At 44.4% G+C, this 25,933-nt stretch overlaps 1 protein-coding gene across 1 annotated transcript in view; it reads left to right on the top strand.

The window, feature by feature from the left end:
* LOC138480754 (C-type lectin mannose-binding isoform-like) overlaps positions 1 to 14,079 on the top strand; it is a 47,435-nt gene extending 33,356 nt beyond the window's left edge. Inside the window, exons 3-5 of the mRNA XM_069612490.1 lie at positions 1,475 to 1,606; positions 10,740 to 10,845; positions 13,626 to 14,079. Coding sequence (XP_069468591.1) covers positions 1,475 to 1,606; positions 10,740 to 10,845; positions 13,626 to 13,750 — 363 coding nt within the window. The 3' untranslated portion in view covers positions 13,751 to 14,079. The remainder of the gene's footprint in view (positions 1 to 1,474; positions 1,607 to 10,739; positions 10,846 to 13,625) is intronic.
* Positions 14,080 to 25,933: the final 11,854 nt, after the last annotated feature.

Raw genomic sequence — 25,933 nt, 5'->3', positions numbered from 1 at the left:
TTCATCGCGGGATGTTTTTTCGCTGGGTTTTTTACCGCAAATTTTTTTTTGAAAAAACTCCAAATTTTTTCATTTTTTATTTTTGGGTGGGTTATACCCCCCAAACCCCCATCCCCTTTCATTTTTTTTATATCCCCGTACATCCACACCGAATTTATATAATCTTTTTACCCCTCAAAAAAATTCGATGATTTTTTTCGAAAAAAAAATCTGCAATAAAAAACCCCAGTGAAAAAACATCCGGCAATGAAATGACGTTGTACCGCTCCGGTGTTCCCAGTGCATTTTGTTCCCGGCAATGGCCACCTTGGAAAGGAAGTCGGGACTACATGTGGTTCCCTTTTCCCCGGTTGCCATCTTGTTTTGTAGTTTTTTTCAAGTTGAGAAATGGCAAACATGACGTTTCTCAACTTGAGAAAAAAAAACGATTAGTATCCCGGTACATGTGCCGGGATACTAATAGCAATACACTCCTCACTGCAATGGGGGTGGAGGGCATTACCAGTCAGGCAATGCCCCTGGGCCAACGTTAAAGCCCTTGCTTCGCTCAGGCTCCGCCCCGGGGCATTACCTGACTGTAATGCCCGCCCCCCGCCCAGCTCAAAATGTATTGCGTAAATGTTGCATAGCACAAATTGTTATGGTCATTGTGTGGATATCTGCAACGTGTCAGACTGAAGGTAAACAATGTAGCTATGAGTGACACAAAGTGATATTATGTATGGCGCTGATATCCAAGTGGACCATACTTGGCTGTGACACAATTGCACGGAGATTTAAAAGTAAACTCTAAGATTCAGTTATTATGTGGGAAGTGTAACCATCTTCTTTTGCCAGCTTGTCGCGCACTAATGTCATCTGTGGCAATGCTGTCATCCTTTAGCGCTGTGCATGCCGCTGCCTTCATAGAGGGTCCCCCCCATTCCTAGTGGAAATATGCCTCCACAGTTCAATTTATTTATTTATTTGCTTGTATTGCGCCAAAGCCCGCGGGCATCAGGGCGCATAACATAGACGCACAAAAAAAATTCAGAACATATAAGTCACAAGACAACAAAAACATAGACACCACATGGGCAGGCTTCAAATGTCCATGTCCTTGTGTGGCATTTCCATGTTCTTGTGAGGCACGCTTCTCTGAGTTATATGTCCCATTTTGGATCACTGGGGGTCCTGAGCTATACAACAGAAGGAAGCCTTAAGTTATTTTTTTAAAAAAATGAAATGTCCACACCTCTGACAAATGTATAATGATGTGTGCTAATCCGGTCTGGAGTCCACTGTTTTCTGGGGTTCAGCAGAGCTGCAGACAGCCATTGTGGTCGTTCTACGGAATAGTCACCCAGGGAGGCATGTGCCTTTTTCATCTGAGCAGCAGGAGTAATGTTAGAGTCGTCTCCGGCATTTTGTTGAGCATATAGGCCGAGGATTGACTGACCCTGTCTCTCTTTTCCCGGTCTCCGTTTGATGGCAGCTGTACTGCCGAAGGCGCATCCGCGGTGGACGTCTGGCTTCTCTTCACACGTGCAGAGACAACCGTTTTGTGTCAAGGCTGCTAAGGCACGGACCCGCGACCGCCTGGATTGGAGGGCTCTATCTTCATCAAGTAAGTGGGTTAGCAAACGAGTGGGAGCGAGCGAGATGCTGAGAGTAAGAGAGTGAGTGTGTGTGTGTGTGTACACATAAGTGCGTGATGAGTAGGTAACATTATGACCACTTTTGAACTAGCGGTCTAACAGGACAATGAGTGAATTAGATGTTTCCGCAGTGACGACCCCTGTTCTCTGAGCAGGTGGCACAAAGTTCAGAGCGGGGACCTCCGGCAATGCTACTGAAGTTTTAGAGGGACACTGCTGCAAAACGAATTGCTGCACATTTGTTTTGCATTAGGTCAGAACACAAAGAACTATAAAGAGAGTTGTCCTCACTTTTTAATATGGGTAGTTAGGTTGTCCACGTTGACTGCATGTGATCCCAGGTTCAATGTCGAGTTAGGTTTACTGCCCCATGTTCACAGAATCTAGGGAGTTGTCCGAGTTTAGCCAATCAAAGGTGCCTGAAGACCAGCTTTGGAGCAGGAGATAGTCTGTCACTTTGAGGAGCTTCCCTTTTCACAGGACACAGAGCTAAAGGTTTGGTGACCCGTGAGTATTTTCAAGTTCCATGCAAACCAGACCTGCAGGCCACCCCAAGACATAGCTATTCCGCCTCCATCCCGCAACTGATTCCCATGGATTTCTACCCATACTTCAACAGCCCAAGAATGATAGAAAACAGGTTTAACATGCCCCGAGGCTTCTGAAGGGAAGTGGGACATGCAATAGAGCCCTTCATTGCAGGACCCTGAATTTGTATCACTGGCTGACCTTGAACTTCCCCAAATGAGCCTCCTTAGGACAACCACACACTCAAAATTCAGGTGCCTTGGCAAACCCCAAACACCTTCCCCCAAGCTCTGGAAGTCTGTAAATCACATGGATAACGTGATGGTCATGGGTGGCCTTTCTGAAGGCCCCTGAACACATCTTATTGTAAAATTAAACGGGAGAAAGGGTTACGAAAACACCTACATTTTGGTAGCAAAGCTGAAAGCTTAGGCTGCAGTCTGTAGAAAAGCTATGGGTGGGATCCAATCACAGCATAACAGACAGTATAGCACAGCGAGCTAAGCACTCACCCCTGATATCTGTGCACGGTCTGCTGTGGCAGGTTCGAATCCTGGCAGCGTCAACTCAGCCTTCTGAGGTGAATACATTGAGTACCACTCTATGGCATAATAATGTCTTCCGTTATTGCAGCGCTCTGAGAAGCGCTATATAAGAAATACATTATAATCATTATCACTATAGTCTTTGCAGGTTATCATGCAGACATAGTATGTAGGTTACATGCATATATCAGTCATTTATATTTAAGATAAACTACTGGCTAGACAAGACAGAGTCGAACGCTTTAATACATTGTTAAGCCAGCAATGACTTAAGCCATTCTTCAGCCAGCAATGGCAAAGCCTATACGTCTGGCTGCTCTGTAAGTATTGACATTACATGTCCAAGTACCCACTACATTTCCAGGTTCTGTCATCAAAGACACTTTAGAATGATATCATACTTGGTGATACTTAGTGCTATGCAAGTATCACCAATTTGCCTAACTTGCCACCCGCCTCCTGGTACCAGGCACTGCAAGCACAACATACTTCCAAGTCCTGCACTGTCAACTGCCAGAAGAAACACTGCCACTCCCAGCAAACGGTGGTCTCATGGGAGATGAATGCTGAAGAGGGGGGGCACTCATTTGTCAGGTTAAGCAGAACCTTTACAATAACAATGAATATATGATGCATTTAATAAAACATTTAATTTGTATACCCTGGAGTTTGTTCTATCTGTTAGTAATGATAGTTATGTTTTGAATAACACTAATATAAAATGTTTAAAACATCAACATTTGCAAAACCAGATGCACTGAAAGGAACTATTATTTAGAGGAATGTGTGGAACCCCTGAAGCAAACTTCAGAAACAAGGCACGCTGTGGAGGGACTTATGATCATTTCTGTGTCCTGAGTTCTGCTCAAACAATCATTGTCAAAGTCAATAGGTATGGCTTTTTAAAGCAGTGGATATGTTTTTTCCAAAGCCCACAATAGGTCAGAACAAGCATTGGCAATCACAGCAGTTTGGGTTTTTCTGCTATGCATGGGAAAGGCACTAGTGGTATTAACTGGCCATTGCTGGTATCAAGATGGTCCAAGTACCTGGGCAATAGCAGTGCCTGGCAAACGCCTAATAGATGTACAGAAGCCAAAATGATTGGCGTTGTCAATGCTTGTTTTTAACAGGACTTGATTGAAGGACATGTATAGTGCGTATAAATCGAGTGGCTGAAGGAAGACCTGGTCAATACATTTTTATTACCCCAGTAGTGGGTTTGCAACTCCAATTAAGTAACTAACTCTCAGAAGACTGCTGTAAGAAAACACTGACAGGCACTTCGAGTGCAATGTCTGATGATAAGGTTTGTTTAAAGTGAGCTCAACATGTTTCCATAAGGAGGTGTTTTGGGTGGGCAGGGGCAGGTACTGGGTGGAAATGGCCATAGAGATAAGCATTGGCATAGTCAGTCAATGGGTGGGAAAATAATCAAACAGCACCTACAAGCTGCGTGCCCCTCCTCATATGCCATTCGTCCCCAACTGCACACTAATGCAATAGTTTTGGCTTAATAACCCAAACTAAAAAAGGCACTGCCCGTACATTTGTAAAGCCAGATCTATTGGTCTCAACAGTGTGTATTATTGTAGGCTGGCCTTTCAAGAGAATTTCTAATGCTTCCAATTCATATGGTCTGCCAGTTTGCCAATCACCCGGTTCAATCCCCACACTTACTTAAGAGTTCTCTTAGCAGCACTTCAGAATGTACCCTGCACTCTCCAGAAATCAGCCAGGTCTCATTTGCATACCCACGTTGCCCTGTAATGTAATGTAGTGATTCATCTCTATATATAGAAATGTCAAAATGTGTTTGTCTGTTTGTGGCAGGATTTGAGTCAAAGTGTTGTTCCTTCTACAATTCCACACCGTTTCACCAATCTGCAACACATGTTGCATAGTTAGCTGTTATGATCCTCCGGACGACAAATTAGTTCTCCAGTGAATCGTTCGAAGGATTTGACTATTATTTTACCTACACATTTGCTTTAATTTATCCAAACAAATGTTTCTTCTTGTAATGACCCCCAAAAACAGTCCATTATCCAGTCCAGAAAAGAATCCGTGGAAATGAGTTTGTCAGTTTAGGTAGCTTATCTTGAGACAATATTTCTGACCGGCAAGACCTCATTAGAACAAGCATAATTTGAGCGCTCTAAAGCGCTAGAGCTATATATATATATATATTTAAAAATGGCATCTGTAATAGAGGTGGCAGCACTGTTCTTTTATTATTGCAGGATAACATTGATATATGAGTGGTATACATTTTAAATTTCAAGGAAATGTCCAAATTAACAACATATCACTGATTACATAAAGGAATGTTCTAAATGCCTGTAATCTAGCAATATTCTTGCTGACATGTATGTCTCAACAAAAGAGGATGAGAAATTAAGTGCATGCGAGAGTAGCTGTAATGGCTATTTTAAAATGGCAACCGTGTTTAACAGCAAACCAGGCTGAGAACTGATGGCAATGAAAACTAAAAAGGGACCACAATACGTAGTAGAACCATAGAGTTGGGTGATGGTGGATATATTTACACAATGTCACAGAGCACTCATTTGTACGTGATCAAGCAGCGAGGAAGCTTGCGAAACGTGTTGTACCACATGTTTTTCTAGCTTTGGCTAATGCTGTAATAAACTGGATATTTTAAAGGACACTATTTGCTTTTGGTTTTATACAAAACGGATGAAGCATTTCTCTTACGGTCACCTCACTGTTTGGAGTGCCATCCCCCCTGGGGAAAGAAGCAATTACTTTCCCTTTCTCTATATATAATTTCTTTTTGTTTAAAGCCGAATACTTCTATACTTCTGATACTTCTGTCTTCTAGCACAGGATAACTTGGCATGGTACTATTTTTAACCAGGCATTATGCACATTGCACGAAATTTGATACCTCAAGCACATTACAAACTGCCTACTTTAAACACAAAAATCCTATCACGGTTCACAAGACTTCCTACATGCCCTCATCTACAGAGTTCACAAAACATTGTCGCAGCCCTTTAGCAAAATCCCTATTCCCCCTCCATTTCCCTGAACCTGGCCTTGAGATACCAGGGCACGTCCATCAATCTGGTCTAAATGGCCATTGCCTACCCTCTATTGCTGCAGTAGCCAGTGGCTGGCCATGGTGTTAGACATAACTTTCTAGTTTAGACAGTAGCAGTGGCCGTTGAGGGCAGAAAAGAACTTCTGGAGGCCAGCATGGTGGCCTTCAAGGCCCAATGCAGGGCTTTTGGGAGTACAGAATAACGGGCAGGCAGTTCCTATAAACAATGTTGGTTTTCTTACATGGACATAGCAGTGTTACCCCACACTCAGACACTCATGTCTACGAATCCTACCCCTAACCCCTCCTCCAGTAAATCCCAATAATTGACAACGAAACCAGTTTAGTGAGTAGTAAAGTGCAACCCCTTCTTAACTGACAAGAGATAACGTACAAGTGCAGGAGACCTGCTGAGCTGGCTATAGACTGTCGCAAAATGTTATCCTGACTTCCATGTGCAGTACATGAATGTTACTTCCAGTCTCATAGCATGTTGCAAATGACAGAAAGGCAGCCAACTCTGGCCCCTGAAAGCGTGGACCTGAGCTCTTTTCTTAAAATCTGGGAGGGTGTGGGGGGGCGGGGTATATTATGACCTGCTCAGCCATTTAATAACACTGCTGCACATGCAGTGAAGAATCGGGGCTTCAACTGATCAGAACACACCACTTCACAAAACAACAAAGCCAATTGTCAGAGTGTGACTTTTAAAAAAAGAACTACATTTTTATACCACTGTAAATGCACAAATACCAGTCTTCGGACCTGGAAATGGGTTGGCCACCTTGGAGTTGTCACAGTCAGTGTATGATATGATATGGCATTTGTAACGCGGCTATACACAAGTGTTTCAAGGCACGACTAGGCAAGGGAAGGGAAACGGAGGGAGGACAAAAGACAACGATCTTACTAGTCCTAGTGACATTGAGATCGCACAAGTGCAGAGGACAGCGGAGGGGGAAAAGTGCCAGGGGAAGGGGAGGATGGTCAAGTGCCCTAGAAGGAATACAAAAAACAAGTAGTGCAGCCAACAGGTGGCAAGTGCGAGGGTTAAAGTGCAGACCAGCAGGTGTCAAATAAGTGCAGGTAAGGGGACTGTAGGGTTACAGATACAGACTAAAGTGCAGGGGTTGCCAGGAGGCAGTGCACATGTGCAACTGGGTGGGCAGGGACCTGGGCCCGAATTCAGAGGGTAGCCAGGTGACCAGTGCAGTATCAGACAGGAGATCAGCAGGGTAGAGGAAGAGAGAAGGTCTTGAGGTGCTTCCGGAAGCGGAGATGGTTCTGCTCAAGTTTCAGAGAGGCAAGGTGGCTGTTCCAGAGGGAGGTGCCAGCCAAAGAAAGAGATCCACCCCCAACTTGTTGCTTGGAGAAGCGACTGACCCTCAAGCAGTTGGAGGTAGAGGAGAGAAGAGCTTGAGTAGAAAGGTATTTGTGAAGAAAGATTTGGAGGTATTGCGATCCGAGGCTCAAGAAGGTGTTGTGTACAATGCAAAGGGTCTTGAACTTGACTCTTGCAGCCACTGGGAGCCAATGGAGAGATTTCAGAGCTGGAGTGATACCATTGCGGGGCTGAGGCCAAGGACAAGTCTCGCAGTCCTCTTCTGGATGAGTTATAGAGGGCGAAGAGTACAGGCAGGCACATTTAAAAAAAGGCTGTTGCTGTAGTCCAGTCTAGAGAGAACCAGAGTTTTGGAGACAGTGAGCTTCTGGGGGAAGGTGAGGAAAAGAAGGAGATTCGTTTTTCTGCTACATTATATTTTTGTTCTAGGTTTGTTTTTTATATATTCTTTTGGATATATATATAATTTTTTTGAATATAATTATACCAATAATATGTATAGTATGCTGTTGCTGATTGAGTGTAGTATGGATGGAGTGTTGTGGTGATGTGAATGTGTTTGGGTTTGTTAGATGTTGCACTATGAAGAGGAATATGAATTAATTGTATATTTATGATGTATGGGTCTTTCTAATTTATTCTATATTGACATATGTTAATAGATTTTATTATCCTTATGGTAGTTTTTATGACCAAATAAATGTATTCTTATAAGATCTATATGGGAGTGAATTGAATTCTTTCACTTTTGAACATGAGATAAATTGTTTTACCACTTTTGGTGGGTGTATGCAATAGTTGCTTTTGTTTTGCTCTGCCTTACACTTAATGAAGACTACTTCTGAGGAGGTGCATTTGGTAGTTTGACTTCTTAGAGACGTCAGATATATGAGGAGAGAGTGTGGAGTCAAAGATGACCGTGAGGTTCTTAGCCTCACAGGTGGGAGCAGGAAGAGGGCCGAGGGAGGCTAGCCAGAGAGTGACAAGAAAGGAAGGGGCGGTGTGCCGATGAGGAGGATCTCCATCTTAATGGCATTAAGGCAGAGATCATTGCCGGCACACTATTCCGGATTGCAGACAGACAATCAGAGATGAGAGAGGGAGAGGACGGGAGCCTGAAAATGTCATCCGCATAGCACTGAATGTTGGAGCAGAGAGCAGTAATGTGGTGGGTGAGAGGTGCCACGTATTGGTTGAAGAGCCAGGGAGAAAGGTTAGACTCCTGGGGAACACCACAGGTAGAGAGTGAGATAGAGGAGAGGAAGGACCCAGGTTGCACCTGGGAGGGTGAGTCCAAGAGGAAAGAGGTCAGCCAGGCCAGGGCCTGATCAGTGATAACCAGGTTATCACAGAGCTGGTTGTGCAGGTTATGGTTGACCATTTCAAAAGAAGAAGAGACATCAAGTAAGATGAGGACAGAGGTGCATAGCACCAAAGCCATCCAGGCCTGTAATCACACTCCTGCTCTGGTTTCCTGGAACCAGCACGGAGGAGCCCCTCACACTCCCATTCTTTTAATGATCATGTGAGGGCTGAGACCTTCCTGTCAGACCTAGCTGAACAAGAGACAGACCAAACCATTACAACACTGTGCCCGATGACTTCACTTTGTCTGACGTTGTGTGTGAAAAGTGAACATACCCACTCCTGCATTCTCCGTCCATTCTTAGGCTTCTAATTTGCCAAAATCCAAAGATGCAAACAGGACTGGATGACCCATTCACATGTGGCTTGGGTCAACTTAATTTCTCTGAATGTTGGAGCACAAAGAGAGCATAGCCTAATGATTACAGTTCATGCATATAATAGGAAATACCAATGCCTAGTGCCTGTGCAATTGCCGCCGGCCTCCTTGTTCTCCAACCCTGTACCTCTTGTTCTTTTGCCTAACTTGCCACCCGCCTCCTCGTTACCCAACCCTGTACCTCTTGTTCTTTTGCCTAACTTGCCACCCGCCTCCTCGTTACCCAACCCTGTACCTCTTGTTCTTTTGCCTAACTTGCCACCCGCCTCCTCGTTACCCAACCCTGTACCTCTTGTTCTTTTGCCTAACTTGCCACCCGCCTCCTCGTTACCCAACCCTGTACCTCTTGTTCTTTTGCCTAACTTGCCACCCGCCTCCTCGTTACCCAACCCTGTACCTCTTGTTCTTTTGCCTAACTTGCCACCCGCCTCCTCGTTACCCAACCCTGTACCTCTTGTTCTTTTGCCTAACTTGCCACCCGCCTCCTCGTTACCCAACCCTGTACCTCTTGTTCTTTTGCCTAACTTGCCACCCGCCTCCTCGTTACCCAACCCTGTACCTCTTGTTCTTTTGCCTAACTTGCCACCCGCCTCCTCGTTACCCAACCCTGTACCTCTTGTTCTTTTGCCTAACTTGCCACCCGCCTCCTCGTTACCCAACCCTGTACCTCTTGTTCTTTTGCCTAACTTGCCACCCGCCTCCTCGTTACCCAACCCTGTAGCTCTTGTTCTTTTGCCTAACTTGCCACCCGCCTCCTCGTTACCCAACCCTGTAGCTCTTGTTCTTTTGCCTAACTTGCCACCCGCCTCCTCGTTCTCCAACCCTGTACCTCTTGTTCTTTTGCCTAACTTGCCACCCGCCTCCTCGTTACCCAACCCTGTACCTCTTGTTCTTTTGCCTAACTTGCCACCCGCCTCCTCGTTACCCAACCCTGTACCTCTTGTTCTTTTGCCTAACTTGCCACCCGCCTCCTCTTTACCCAACCCTGTAGCTCTTGTTCTTTTGCCTAACTTGCCACCCGCCTCCTCGTTACCCAACCCTGTACCTCTTGTTCTTTTGCCTAACTTGCCACCCGCCTCCTCGTTACCCAGCCCTGTAGCTCTTGTTCTTTTGCCTAACTTGCCACCCGCCTCCTCGTTACCCAACCCTGTACCTCTTGTTCTTTTGCCTAACTTGCCACCCACCTCCTTGTTCTCCAACCCTGTACCTCTTGTTCTTTTGCCTAACTTGCCACCCGCCTCCTCGTTACCCAACCCTGTACCTCTTGTTCTTTTGCCTAACTTGCCACCCGCCTCCTCGTTACCCAACCCTGTACCTCTTGTTCTTTTGCCTAACTTGCCACCCACCTCCTTGTTCTCCAACCCTGTACCGCTTGTTCTTTTGACTAACAGCTACGTTCACTCCCAGGTCTATCTGCCTGTTGTGTTCTTTGTCTCCCTCTTCGTCAGTAGTTACCATGTATCTTATCTCTCTTTTTTTTCTCTAATTGTCTTTGAACAATTTTGGTCTCTTTTATTTCTTTCACTGTCCCTCCCGCTACATATATTTGCTGTTTGAATGTCCTTTCCTGATGTCCCGTGCTCATCAACAGTGCTTTACTGATGAGACTTGTAAGTAAAAATCCAAACTACTAGGGCTGCTGGCTACAACCAGGGGACTAGAAAATGATGCTCTTTATGTCATGGAACCAGTTGTTCACTCTGCTCTTCCTTTAAGCAGTCTCCGTTAAACTTCTTACCTCCTCTTTCTCTCTTTCGCCTACTCTATCTCTCTCTACCACCACATCTTATCACCTATTCTGTTTTTTTTTTCTCTCCCATCTCTCTCCTGATTTCTCACAGATCCCCCCCCTATAACACCTCTCTCCTCTCTTTAGGGAAAAACTTTCATTTGGTCCGATGGGTCTGAATTCAACTACCAGAACTGGTCACCTGGAGAACCCAACAATTGCGGGCGCAATGAATTCTGCATGGAAATTTACGGTAAGGGAAATATTTCCAATGCTCTATGGCATCAATACAAAAATGGTAGCAGGCTTCACCATACATTTTCATGATATCTGAGGGAATTTCTTAAATACCTTCTGATGACATTATAAAGCAGTCCATTCCACCAACTATAGGGATATGATAAGGGAAAGCTACAGGAGGATGACCTCTTGTCTAATAAGTGACTTTACCACTCTTAGTCGTAAGAGGCTGTGGGGTTATACCAGTGCTATTCAAACCTTGTTATGCCGATTTCCCCCATGAGTAAAATTAGTGTGGCTTTGCCCCACCCCCAGATGCCAGATCTACTCATATTGTCTATTGAGAGCTGTCACTGCACCCCTCCCCCAACCCCGGTCATGTTTCAGGCTCCCAAAGGTGCATATCTCTGCAGCTTTAGAGTCTCTCCATTGGCTCCCGGTTGCTGCAAGGATCAAATTCAAGACCCTTTGAATCATCCATAAGGCTTTCTGGGGCCTGGGACCACACTACCTGCAAGTCTCTCTCACTAAGTACTCTCCCTCCAGATCCCTTCGATCTTCTGGCTCCAATTCTCTGCTGGTCAAACGCTTCTCCAAGCAGAGAGCTGGGGACTGATCTCTCTTTGGCTGCCTCTCTCCTCTGGAACAGTCTCCCTTCTCCTTCTCCATCTTGAACCGGATCACCTCAAATTTCACAAACAACTAAAGACCCTTCTCTTTTTCCCCTTCTCTCTCTCCCTCCTGTGCTAATCATCCTCTTAGCCCTGAGATTGGCGGCCCAGTCCCACAAGAGTCCAATAGGGTCCTGGCCATTTTCCCGATCGCCACCAGCCTCCATCCCTGCCTGCACTAACCTCTGCGCCTACACCTACTAGTTGGGTGGTTTGTCCCAGCCCCACACTTATCTGATGGGCATCAGAACTCCCTCTTGGCTTGCGATGCCGCTGCCCATGCACTTACCTGTTGCCTCCCCAACCAGCACCCTGGACCTCCCCCTCCCGCCCCCCTCAAGGGCCCTTAGCACGTACTTCCTCACCTCCCACCCCCCTTTATTTATTCATTGTCAATTCCATGGTATATGTGCTCCCTTGTTACCTCCCCTTTTGCCTTGTGGTGCTTCGAAACTGTCTTGCCATAAAAATAACCAATAAATAAATAAATAAATAAAATAAAGGGTGGCCATCCTCACACTTTAAAGACCACTGGGTTGGACTGATGGAAAACATCAGATAATGAGCCTTAGGTTCTGTGGACATTTAACACCTAGAGGTTCCCAGATGACAGAGGTTCCTGGGACCCCTTGCAAAAATGTACTGGATCCTAGACAGGCATCTCATGTCAGGTGAACTAAGTGTCACATCTGTCTGCAAAACATGGTGTGAAAAGGAGAATGACTTCAGGTAGTCAAAGAGCCACTGCCGTATGTGATACGCAAAAGGGTAGAAAAGGGAGTCAGTTTGATGTCCTGTAGGTTAACGTACCAAGGGGCCACCACAGTCTCTAATATTTGGTGGGACATGAAAGGTAAAATGCTACTTATCCTCTGACTTTAGGCGGGTCGAGGGCCACCCCCGTCTCTGATATTTGGTGGGTCAAGAGAGTGAATCAGATAGTTGTCCTACAACTTCAGGCTAACCGAGGGCCATTTCTGTCTCTGATATTTCACAGATAGATGGGAAGAAGAGGAATAATATACATGGGATTCCTAACTATACTACTGAAGACTATATGGTGACCCCCGCTGAACACTAACTCCATGGCAGTGTAAACATGATGGGGTTATTTGTTATGCTGGGAAATGTTAAGCAAATATTTTTCCTAAGGCACAGTGTGGAATAGTTCATAGTATTGTGAGAGTGTTGGTTAACAGTGATACGCGGTCAGTGCCCCATACAATCTAGAAGGGATCAGAGCATGTTTTATTTTTATTAGCATTCATTTAGCCGCCACCCACCATATATGTATATTTTTGTAAATATGCCTCTATAATGGTATATTAATTGTATTGTGGATTATGGTTGACTGGTGCGTCTTGCTTTTTCCGATACAAATCAAGGGTGGTGATTTTACTTAGAGGAAGTCACTTATATGAACTATATTTCAGCATTTTACAGCACAGTTTTTCACATAATGGCACTCTGGTGCTCCAAGCCCAAGTGCTGTGCCCTACCTGTGAGAATGAAGAATTTAAGAACTGTAAAAACTAGGGATGGAGTCAGGAGCTATGACGAGGACACCAGTGCAATGATTTCCCTCACATACAATGATTGATGTCTCCTACAGAGGACTTGCAGATTCTTTCGACGTGGGTGAGCCTGTACTACGGGATTTGGGACCACAACACACCAGACGACCCTCTGGTTTCTGTGCACACCATCTGCGTCTCTCCATCCCTACCTTATTTTTTCTACTACACACGTTTCAACAAAGGCTATGATGCTAGATATGCACAACCTGGTCCATCAGGCATTGTTCCTGCCCGCTCTGCACACATGGACCATACACATTCACCAGCCTTACCCTGGGGTACTATTCTGTTCAGGTATTGCCCCAAGCCATTATTAACTGATGTATCGCCCCACTGCCCATGACTCAGGTGTCCTTGCAGGTGCTCATTTTAATGCCCATAAAGCGGACGACCTTGCTGGCCATGTAGTCGTCTTGGCTTTCATTCCCACTCTTAACACCCTCGCTCATCCCCAGCAGTCTTCTAAGACCTCACATCCTTCATGGACTTCCAGTAGTCTGCTCTTCACTTTCCTCCTTGTCTGACACTCCTGATTTCTCTTGCAGGCAATGGGAAATGGAACGACCTGGCTTGTAACCGGGCTCGGGCCTTTATCTGTGAATATCGTCTAGGCCGTCGTGAGGACCAAGTGGAGGAAGAGGACCAAGCGGAGGTCAAGGAATTAGAATGAGCCCATGCTCACCGGCCAGATTTTGAGCCCCACGGTTCATGATAATGTCTTAATGCTTTGCCAACCATCAACCGCTTGCGACCCCACTCTGCGAAATCAATTAAATCATGTGACACATCGAGCCACCCATATGCATCACTGCAGTAATGATGGACCTTGAATGAGAAGGTCCTAGTGTGACCCTCAAGGACTATTGCCCACTGTTGGTCCAATCAGAGGAGTAAGATTCCAGTAAAGTGCTAGCAAGCGCATTGTGTATGTCTGCAGTGGTGATACTCCCCCTGCCTTCCTTTTATTTCTTGGCCTTGCAATAAAGTGTTCATGTTGCACATCAAAGTATCATGATTGTCTCTATGGGGTAGATAATGGCTAAGGGCCCTCCTAGGGCATGTTCTGGTGAATGATGGGCCACTGTGGTTAAGCGCCAAGATGAACAGGTCGGCACCAGGAATTGGGCTGTGTTCCGCACAGAGCTGCATCATAAAGAACACACTCTTTAGCCGATCACTTCTTGTGATCCTAGTTCTCCAATTGTGTTTATTATCTATTGAGTATGTATTAATGGTGCACATTCTACAAAGTTGTTTCACGTGTGAATTAATAGGTATATAGTCATTGCATCGAATGCCATACCAGAGGGAAATAAAATCTGCAAAAAAACATCAAATGCATTTTTGTTCATATTTTTTTTATTGAGCCCCACCAACCCCCTTTTTTTAACTTTTAAAACCCATTTTAATTAAACTAAACGCTTCACCGTTAAAACAAAAAAAATTCAATGATTTTTTCCATGCTTTTTTCCTCATATTAATATTAATATCTACTAATAGCATGTTATTAGTGTACATGCAACAATCAAAAATGATTGTAACATGGAATCTAAATTGGTTAGAGATCCAGAACATTGGGTACACATGATGGAAGAAGCTCACACAATATAGGCCTGCCCCTTAAAGAGACAATATTCAAGTTTTCTTTTAATCCATCAAGGCAGTAGACCTCTACAAGACACATGCCAAGGTAAGGTTAGTGCAGTAACAACAAAACGCACTATCTTGCATAATCAGGTTAATCGCCAAACTTTGGTGTGTAGCGTATTCCACACGGACAAGCTGGGCAATTGCAATTTCCAACATCCGCAATTTCTTTGGGTGGGCAAATACATCATTTATTTAATAGTGGTAAAGGGATGGGTCTGTGCTTTGAACCCATTCTCAATATTCTATTTTCTCCCAACTGTATCTTGCATGTATGTTTTCAGATGGGTTGACAACATTGAAAGGCTCCCTCCTGTAGTAACTACACTGCATAACAATGATCCCAATGTTTCCGAATGTGTGAACTGCAGCGCGCCTTCACACTTACAACAGTTTATAATTCCCTATAGAACATTTGGCAACGTAATGTTAACTTAGAATGTGCACAATATTTGATAAGTGTAAATTAAGACTGCAAACTTTTTCAACAATGTAACTGCTATGCAAAGCATTGTCGTTATGTTAATAAGGGTTGTACGTATTTTTAACGAGAACATTTTCCTCGTTTGCACATTAATCGTGCATTTGTCCCCTTGGCCGTTTTGGGTGCAATGTGTTTTTAAATGGGTGTTGAGGGTTTCCCCATGCCCAAGCCCCACATCTAACCCACCCCCACCACCTCACCCTGACACCCACCCCGCGCCAAACCCCTACCCTAAAAAACACAACATATAAACTAAAAAAACTAAATCGACCAAAACGACAGAGGAACATTCACGATTCATGTGCAAACAAGGGCAGGGACCTTGTTAAAAATCCGTTACACGGCAATATGCATGTATACCTCATGCATCATCGCCTTACTGCATTCATGGCAACGAGGCGTGCCTGGACAGTGCCACATTTTATCCACATTCCACAAAATCTAGTGAAATCTGTTCTCCAGTATCCTGGCTGTTCCACCGCCCAACTCTCACTTGGGCTAGACTCTCTGGCCCTTGTCATCTCTTATCTCCTGAATCCTGACAGCAACTACCTTGTGTGTAATGTCTGCCTATAGTTGTGGAAAGCAAACAGCTGCATAAAGGAGCCCTGAGCATAAACGTGGCTATGCAACATTAAGGCGGATAGGATGTATATCATCTGAATATAATAATAGGTTTTTGCTAAATAAATAAATAACAAGTGAGGGTGATGCAGACCACCATCTAGGAATGGTTTGCACCAGTTAGTTTGCTGAAAAAGAGGCTAAGTAGTATGGGGCCCAGGAAAACAGATGGATCATTCAGGAAAGCTTCAATATGAGAATATGAAATGTGTTGGATGGAAAAACATTTTTTTTTTAAACAACAAAAAACCGTAATCCTTAATAAAATACTGTCAATGTATCCAGCAGTTCAATCAAGCGTTTCCTAAGATTGTTATTCCTTATGAATAATAATGAGAATATTATTATTGCAACACCCGATCCGGTTGGCCGGGTTTGGGTGTTATTACTAGGACCCGAGGTTTTTAATCTGGATACTAGGGGGTGCTAACAGCAATGCATTTTGCTGAATGAATGGAGTGTTCTGTTCATTCAAATAAAATACTTCAAATGGCCTCTGTGGAGCTGGAAGGCAGGGCTCCCTCTTCCATTTCCAGGGTAGCCGGCGGGGACACACAGTGGCAGCAGCGGCGGGGGTGTGGCCACCGAAGGAAAAAGGTGACTGAGATAGAGGGGTGGGAATGGACAAGAGACCAAAGCGGAAGGGAGGGAAGGTGGGGGGAAGATGGCAGTGCTGGTGAGCAGTCATCAGGTTGCTTGGAATGCGGTTTTGGATCCTGGGAGTCAGCCCGCGATCCGAGCAGCCTGATTGGCTGGTTGCCCCGCCCGGGTGCTAATAGTCAATTATAAAACATGATAAAATAATAAACACATTAAAGAGGGCTTTATCGCCAGCCTAAATACACCAACAGTAGACATTATACGTTAGGCATAAGATCACAATGCACCGCATGGACATGATCAAGATGAAGTCAAAGTAATATTTTACAGCAGTGAATCGTACTTAGAAAGGATAAAGTAAGATAATATTATAGGGCCCTACCTGGGGAGTGTTGAGCCCCAGGTCCACTTGCTAGCTTGCCAGTCACGCAAGTTCTCCATCTGTGCTCCAATTAATTTCTCAACCTCAACTGCATTAGTTGGACACACTTGCTCTCTTCTTCGCTTAACAGCCCAACTTATAGGGCCTCCCATCCCAAACAAGTTTAACAATTATTTGCATGCTCTGAAACCATACCATCGAAAGTATGGCTAGATAAACCACACCAGACGTATGGCTTCATAAACCACCCAAAGTAATGGCTTAATAAACCACATCAAATGTAGGGCTTGATAAAAACACACCAAAAGTATGTCTTGAGCAACAATACCTAAAGTATGGCTTGTAACCACACCAAAAGTATGGCTTGAGAAATGATATCAAACATATGGCTTGAGAAATCACACCAAAACTAAAGCATCATAGAAGCTTCATAAACCATGCCAAAAGTATGGTTTGAAAGATATATAAAGTTTTTCAAATAGTATCTAGTGTTGTAGATCTATTGTAAACCTTTTGGAAAAGTCATATCCGTGTTGGGGGGTGTAAGTGGTTTCAACCCAGCACTCCATCTAAGTCAATGCCTAGCGTGAGATGCCCAGCTGGAAGCAGTAATTATATATTTTTATGTCTAAAGTTCTTTTATTTCTGAACGATGTACCCTTATATCACGCCCTCTCTCTGAATCCCCCCCGGTCTCACTGAACCAAGAAGTAGGTTGTTTTTCAAAGCTAAAAGATTTATTTTATTAATTGAACAATAGATATATCACACTTTTATGAATATGAACAATATCTAAATATCACACTTATTAATATTTATACAATGTTCAGCAACGGGTAATGTTACAATAATCAACAATCTCTTTAACCAAAAGGAGTATGGGTGAGAAGAATAATGTAGCAGAGAATAAAATTGTGTGTGGGTTCAATGAAATGCAATGATGGGAAAAACACTGACAAATGACTAATTCGCTAAATGGATTCAGAACTAGTGGGTGCCGCTTTGGATAGGTTCAGGTGAACACTAGCAATGATGGTTGAATAACTAGCAGATATGAAACTGAATTCAGAGGTTGAATGCAAAGAATAGCTGTTTTATATTGGATGAAATTGAGCCAAATGCAGATTTGTGGCAACTTTTTCCGCGTGCAGGAAACGCGATTGTGGCAAAACTATAAGGAGTTCGAATGTGGTTTTGGATTCGTTTGAAAGCTGACGATGATAGCTTCAAAACGACACGTTCCTAGCATGTACGGATCAAGAGTTACAAAGGTTTTAGTAAAGGTCGATTTTTCAGAAAAGAGTCAAGATTTCAAATGAACGATGCGCTTTTTGAAGATTACAAACAAGGATTGGCTTATACTAAGAGGCTATGAAGATGCAAGATACCCAACGGTACAGCCACCAGAACAGGGCACCTCCGATCTGACTTTTGCCCGCCGAGACTTTCTTCAGCAAATATTTTAGCGCAAAGATGATTTATCAATACAATTATCACAGGACTATATGAATGAGAGAAGAATTCAGGACAGACAAAATAGATTCTACAATGCAATCTGGATATGTTGGAATGGGTTGGATTGGATTACTTAGGACAGGAGATTGGCTATGGACAGTTCTATGCTAAATACTCCCAACTATGGTTCTGGAATATGCCCGTCAAGGGTTTGGACTGGAATCTGCTCGCCACCGGACAGGATTCAGGCGCTTGGTTCTGCACTCAGCAAGGCACTCTTGGACTGGATCTGACGTGTTGGTTCTGGGTTACAGCTCTGCTCTACTGGTTTGGATCTCTGGGTTCTTGACAAGAAGCAGAAAAACAGCACAGCCAGGCTGTTGAATTGTGCCCCTTGGAAGTTTGGGTTTAAAATCAGGTTGCACGATTTTAAAGGCCAGCAGAGAAGGGTTCAGCTTTGGATTCTGGGCCTTCTGCTTTCAGGGTTCTGGAGTCTTGATCTGGCTTCTGGAGTCTTGGTCTAGGTTCTTCCTGCAGAGTGCTTCGCCAGTATATCATTTGATGGGTGAATGTCTCCCCTCTAGGTCCTCAACAGTCCCTATTTATGTATTTCCCAAAGGGGTGGGTAGGCTGATTATACTATGCCCAACCCTCTAAGAATCCAATAGGTCACGGAATTTCCTCTCCCCTGATTTGAGAAGCAAACAGTGTGTCATAAAGTGTCATAGTGATGCTGCCATTTACAATCCAGGGAGAAACCTCCACTTTGTTCCTATACAGAAAATCTGTTTTTCATATAAAACCTATTTCCAATATCAACAACTTGTCAATAATACATATTTACATTACAGATTAAATAAGGCACGTATCCATCAAAGTATCATCTTCCTAAGAGTTTCGGTTCACAAATGACAGTCTTTTGCACTTTTGGTTGGTTACCCAGTGTCAGATATGTACCAATTTTTCCAGATACATGCACATAACATCTGGGCATACTTCTGTGAAGTTTCATATTTTTTAAATTATCACAATTGCTACAAAGTCAACATTTTCGTGGTTCAGTCTCTGAACATCGCACAATTTACAGAGTAGTTTCTACTTGTGAGCGACCTTTTCATTTTAACAACACTATATTTACAGATTTTTACCAATTTTGTTCAGTTTTCTATGAGTCTTTTTTAAAAAGATGTTTTCTGTGCTCTATGAATAAACAAAACTGTTTGTCTCCACTCCCAAGATTTTGGGCTGGGCCAGATCAGTCCCACACTTCTTCCTGTCAGCAGTTGTTTTTTGTCACACCGGAATTAGCATTTTCTTTCAGTCAAGGGAGCCTGTTTTCTTGTAAGAGCAACAGGCCAAAGTCCCCTCCCATTTCCGTTCACACCTCCCTGCCAGCTCCTCAGCAGAGCAGTGAGGAAGATTCCTTTGTTTGGAGATAAACTGTGGAATGTCTTTGAAGCCCAGTGTGGCTGGCTTTAACTTACTTTTTAAAACCATGTTTAAAATAGTATTTTCCTAAAATACAAATTACTTTTTTAGCAAATATATCCACAAATCTCTTAATTCCAGTCTTTTTAAAATATAGTTTTGAATTGTATCCACCTCTATTGCTTTTGACAGGAAGCCTCTTCTTTTGCATACTTTGATTTTAATGTAGACGTTTAAAATGACAGGTTAAGTAAAAGCCAGCTTCTGACACAGGCGAGCGGCGGTACTACACCCATTTTTAACATATTTTTCCAAGCAAGCATTTTTAAATGTGGATTTTCTTCTGAGAAAAGATGTTTCTGCTGACATTTTGCTTAGGTGAATTCTTTGATAAAGTGATGTTTAACACCCAACAAGGATGTTGGATTTTTTGTGATGTTTGGGAACCATGATTTTTGCACTTTCCACAGCCAAGGAAAAACAAATTTTTAAAGCCGTTCTGGGTTTTCCTTTGCACTGTAGCACTGCTTTTCAAGTGGTTTCATTTTCGCTGTGGGTAGCCAAATGATAGGTTTTGGCAGTGGTCTCCTGTGTTACCACTGACATAGGCCAAATGGATTGGTGTCCTTTTTTCAGGTTTTCCTGCGCAGTTTCAGAGATTTTTAGCGCAAAGATCTTTTTGGCGGCCTTCCTGTTTCTGATGCAAGCAGAGCACATTAATGTTGCAGGGCATGGAGTAGTGGGTTAAAGCATCCCACAAGCCCCCCCTTGCGATTTGGCATTGTTTGTCCATCAATGGGAAGTTGCAAGACTGGGATGTCAGTCTCATTTCTTTTGGTTCCAAAATGGCAAAGTCCATCATCTTTTCTTCCATAAAGGATGGATCACCCAGTTCTCCTCGCCCAGTCCTGATGTGAGTATTGAGCGATACTCCGGGACCCTTGGATCTTTGTCCGGTCCCTGGGTCGTCCTCCTTGGTCTTAGTTTCCATGGTTTCCAATCAACTATGGTTTTGGAATCCTAGGATGGCAAATACATATTAATGTAGTGGGGCGGACACATACATTTTGATAAATCAGGACACATTTTTCCTATTGTAAGGAATGGACTATATATAAGTAATATTTTATGATTAGAATTCAAAAGAGCTGGAGTGACCCCCTCTGGGGTTCCAGAAGACTCCTCCAGTTGCTGCAGAGTGTGCCTAGGATGGCAGCACTTTAGTTGGTTAATATGGACCCACTTATCTTCCCCCTCTGCCAAACTGCCTTTGGGGATGCAGATTTTGTAGGCGACTGGTGAGATTTTGTCTACAATTTCAAAAGGTCCCATTCCAGGTAGGCAGAAATTTGCACTGTTTGGCCTGGTTCCTTTGGAAATTGTATGAGTAGACCCGGTCTCCTACATTGTATTCTTTTATGGTATTCTTTAAGTCATAGTGGGTCTTCATGCTATCTGCAGATCTTTCTAGATTTCGGTGAGCATAGGCAAAAGCATGTTGAAGGTGTTTTCTTAGATTCTCAACATACTCATGAGTTGTGGAAGCATTGATCAATGTCTGCTCCTGGGTTCTGTAGAGCAGATGCTGGGGAAGCACCATCTTGCATCCAGTCATCAGCTCAAACAGTGCCATTTTAGTTGCAGATGAAGGGGTAGATCTGATGGCCATTAGGACAAGAGGTAATCGAATATCCCAACTTGGCCCAGAATCTGCCACAAACTTTTTTAATATTCTCACAATTGTTTTGTAGTATCTCTACTGCACCACTAGAGGCTGGCCGGTAAGCAATGTGTAGCTTCCTTTTGACCCCAAGTATCTCCCACATCTTTTTCTTACTTCGCTGGTGAAATGGCTACCTCGGTCTGACTCAATCCATTGGGGTAGTCCAAAATGCGAAAAGATGTGGTTGATCATCAGGGCAGCTGCTGTTTCTGCCTTGCAGTTTGGGGGCGGGAGACATTCCACCCATTTAGTAAACAAGCATGTCACGGTCAACATGTACCTGTTCCCCCTAGAGGAGCGAATCACAGGCCCGATATAGTCGACTTGTAAATCTGACCAAGGCAGTGTCATGAAATTGTGCACACACACGACACCCCTTCAAGTATTGGTCGAGGTCCTGCCCCATGTGTGGCCAGTATGCAACTTCTCAGTGTTGTATGAAACCCCCTATGACCAGCTGTGGCCGTATCATGGGCGTGACTTAACATCAGGCTTCGGAATGAGGTAGGGACCACCCACTGATCATGGCCAGCTATGTATCTCCTCACCAACAAACTGTCTTGGATTCAGAATGTTTTTGGACATTTCATCAACACTCTGAGGTCCTCTTTCTCTAAGTAATCGGTATCCATCAGGGGAAAGTTCTCAGGGTCCTCAATGTGTTGATAAAACTTACCAATTATTGGATCCCCTTTTTGAGCCGTAATCAAATCAGCATCTGGGGTCTCCTTACTCCATTGTGCAGTTGAGAGTTAATTGTGAGCATTTGTCTGGGACCTAGTGATTGCAGTGACCTGGATCTCCCCCAACAGCGACTCAATCTCAAGTAGATCCCCTTGGATGGCTCCAGTTTTGGCCAGCTGATCAGCTAAGTCATTTCCAGTTTTGTCTGGTCCCTCTACTTTAGAATGACCCTTGATCTTTTTCCAGTAGATGGTCATCCCATTCGAGGTGACCAGATCATCAATATTTTTAATTCATTTCCAATGTTTCAAGGGTTTATCATTAGCACATAGCATGCCTCTGGTTTTCCAGTTAACCAGGTGCTCCACAAACCCGTTCCGTACATAATCCGAATCTGTGATTATGACCAGTTTGTGGAGTTGATGTTGGACAGCAGTGAGGATGGCTTGATGCACAGCCATCAACTCTGCCACTTGACTACTTCAGGGACCAATCTTGTACCCAGCAGAGGGTTCTGGGGTCTCATTTACCTATGCATTCCCTACGCCGGCCACAAGTTCTTTTCCCCCGTTGTTGTCAACATGGTAAGAGCATCCATCCACATAGACAGTGGGCATTCCCTCACACTTGTCTTCTTCGAAGACTTTGTGTGGGGGAATTGAGGTATGCCGCCGTGTTGTCCTTGATTTTTAGACCTTCGTCCTCAAGACAGTTTTCTCTGGCACAATCATGCAAGTCAGCCAGACCTTGCGCGAGGGGACTCTTCTTGTTTTGGCCATATCTGACCTCCACAGGAAAGCCTTGCATTGACAGAATCCAGGAAGTAATTTGGGAATTACTTACATTTCCGGCCCGGATTCTGTCACGTTGGAGATATTGCAGAGGCTGGTGTGGAGTCTCCTCTATGATGTGTTCCCCCTGGATAAACTGGCGGTAATTCTTCAATGCCCACACCGTTGCCAGGAGTGCCTTCTCACAATCGTTGAATTTTTCCTCCACAGAGGATAAAGTTTTACTCGCATAGGAGATTACTTTATTGACCTTGTCATGCTTTTGATATAATACTGCAGTCAAGCATGTATTAGCGAACCCTGTCTCCAAGAAGAACTCCTTGTTTCTGACAGGGTAAGCTAGGCAAAGCGTTTGTGAGAGGCTACTTTTGAGTTGTCTTACTGCTCGGCTTGTTCTGGACCCCACTCCCACTTGACCCCCCCCCTTCAAAAGGTGACTCAGGGGTCTTGTGATCTCTGTGTAGCCCTCAATGAACTTTCTACTGTAATTAGTCAGTCCAAGGAGGCTCCTTAGTTCTTGCAGAGTTGTGGGGTCTTTCAATTTCTGGAGTGCTTCCACTTTCTTTTCCTGGGGACAGAGACCCCGAGGAGTAATCTCATGCCCCAAGAAATGTACACTGGTTCTACACCACTGTGCCTTTTGAAAGGAAAGTTTTGCTCCGGCAGCCCTCAACTGTGTCAGAACATAACTGATCTCCGCTATGTGTTCCTCCACAGTTGAGCTTTTGATGAGGACATCATCTACATAAGCCAGGTTACCCCTTTCACCCAGGTCGGGCATGGCCTTATGTAGAAAAATGTTGAATTAATTGCCGGAGTTGATGTACCAAAGGGAGTCCGGGTCCATGTGTACTGCTGCCCCCCAAAGCTAAAGGCCAGCTTGTATTGGTCCTATCTACTGACAGGTCCAGTCCAGTACCCATTGGTCAGGTTTATTGCAGTGAATACCTGTGACCCCTGGATCTGGGCCAGCCCTTGGTCAATGTATGGAAGAGGCCATCGGGAAGTATGGACCCGTTTGTTCAGCTCCCTAAGGTCAGCGCAGAGTCTCCACTGGCCGTTTGGCTTCAAAATCCCCAGCACCGGATTAGTGAAGGTGCTGTTGACTGGACAAATTATCCCACGGGACTCAAGGTTCTTTGATGCGAGAGGCAAGCAATATTGCTTCACAAACACTGGAGTAATGCCAGGGTCTGTGGGAATTGTTTTTGTGTGGATGTCGGTGCGACCACAGTCATATGAGTCCACCGCAAAGAGATCTTGAAAATCCAAGAAAACTTATTTCAATTTTTGCCTCTGCACCAGAGTCTCACATGCATCAGCTAGGTTGACTCTCTCTTCAACCATCTGCCTGAAGCCTGGAAAGACTTTTGGGTTTGCTATCTCAGTGGCCTCCTCCAGCTGGGTGGAGAAGTCCCTGGTCAGAGTGCTGATTTGGACTGGTGGCTTCAGGTGGAAAGGCAGCCCTCATGGACCTGGAAAATCCCCTCATCCCTCCTGAAGTCACAGGTCACATCATCCTCACCATAAGGGCAGGAGGTGTACACCAGGAAGTTCCCCCCATGCTGGGTAAAGATCCTGTCTGTTGTTGTGTTGTCATCACTGTCACTGTCAAAACAGTCCTTGGGGATTGGTCCTAACAGTTCATTTCCTAAATCTATGGAAAAATGTCGGTCATCAACCGCCATTCTAATAATGGTGCCTGCGGCTACAGTGATACTCTTTAAGGCGCTGTTATCCACCTCTAATAGAATGGTGTCATGTTCTATATTGACTAGTGGTGTTGGGTTTAGCCCCAACCCTTACTGTTGGAGAGAAGCATTTAGATGAACATAGGCCTCAGGGTTTTTCAATTTCTGTCCTCTTATAACTTTCACTTCCAGGGAGAATTGTCGGGTCCTTTCTGGGATGGTGACTTCCTCTCCAATCTGAATTTCAACTGCATAAGACAGCCACTGAGCTGACCGAAATGCTTTCTCTGGGTCATCAAAGTCCATGGGATTATCCGCTAATCGGGACGAAGCTTTGAAGTTTATTAGGTCCAAACTAATGACAAAGCGATTGAGAATGTCACTGCCTAAGTAAAAGGCCAGCAGTGACGTCTCGCATGACCCAAAAACTATGGACTATGCTCTTGTTGCCTAGGGAGATTTAGAGCATACACCCGCTTGGCAGGAGGTGTTTGGAATTAGGTGTTTCCAGATCCATTTCCCATTTGTCTATCAGTTTGAAGGTGGGAATGGCTGGATCTTTTGGGAGTTTGGGGAACATAGCTTCGCTGATGAAGCTCTTACCGTTGTTCACACACACTTGGGTGAGAACAGAGTCCTTCCCTTCATTTAACTGAATTGGGATGAACAACTGCTCTCCAATTTGCTGAATTTCAGCCAGGCTCTGTGCTGATTTCTCATCTTTCTGGACTATAGGAGTGGGAATGTCTGATTGTGGATTGGTAAAGAATTTCAGAGTGTTTCCTTCCAGTCTGGAATGCCACCTGAAACTGGATTTTGATTTTCAGAAATAGGGAGGACCCACCATTACCAGTTTGTTGTCCTACAGCTATTGCTGTCAATTCTGGGATTTGGTTGTTCTGGAAGTGAAATTCTACTTGGTCAGATTTTTGTTCAACCATGTGGCAGGTGCCGTTTAAACTAATATGGTTGACACTCTGTTTTAATTTTATTGGTCGGCTAGTCTGGGTCCAGAGGACCTTGTTTACACAATCTATTAGGGGTGACAACCTTCGCAGGAGGTCATTCCCTAGTAAACAAGGGGTGCCCTCTGGAGTCACAACTATGACCGGATGCTTCACCTTGTGTCGCCCAATTTTAATGTCCAAATCCACAGTCCCCTCGACAGGGATTTTCTTCCCGCCAAAGTTCTGAAGTTGTCCAGGAAGAGGGGTGAGAGGAATTTGGTAATTCTCCCCCCTTCCTGAATTCAGTTGGTCAAAGGCCCTTTTTGACAGAAAGGTAGCTTGGGATCCAGTGTCCACCAGTGCCAAAATTGTACCCTGCCCCAGTATTTGTACCGGG

Source organism: Ambystoma mexicanum, chromosome 5p (assembly GCF_040938575.1).
Source record: "Ambystoma mexicanum isolate Mex_15411 chromosome 5p, UKY_AmexF1_1, whole genome shotgun sequence".
Lineage (NCBI taxonomy): Eukaryota > Metazoa > Chordata > Amphibia > Caudata > Ambystomatidae > Ambystoma > Ambystoma mexicanum.
This window is presented reverse-complemented; position numbering and strand designations above follow the sequence as displayed.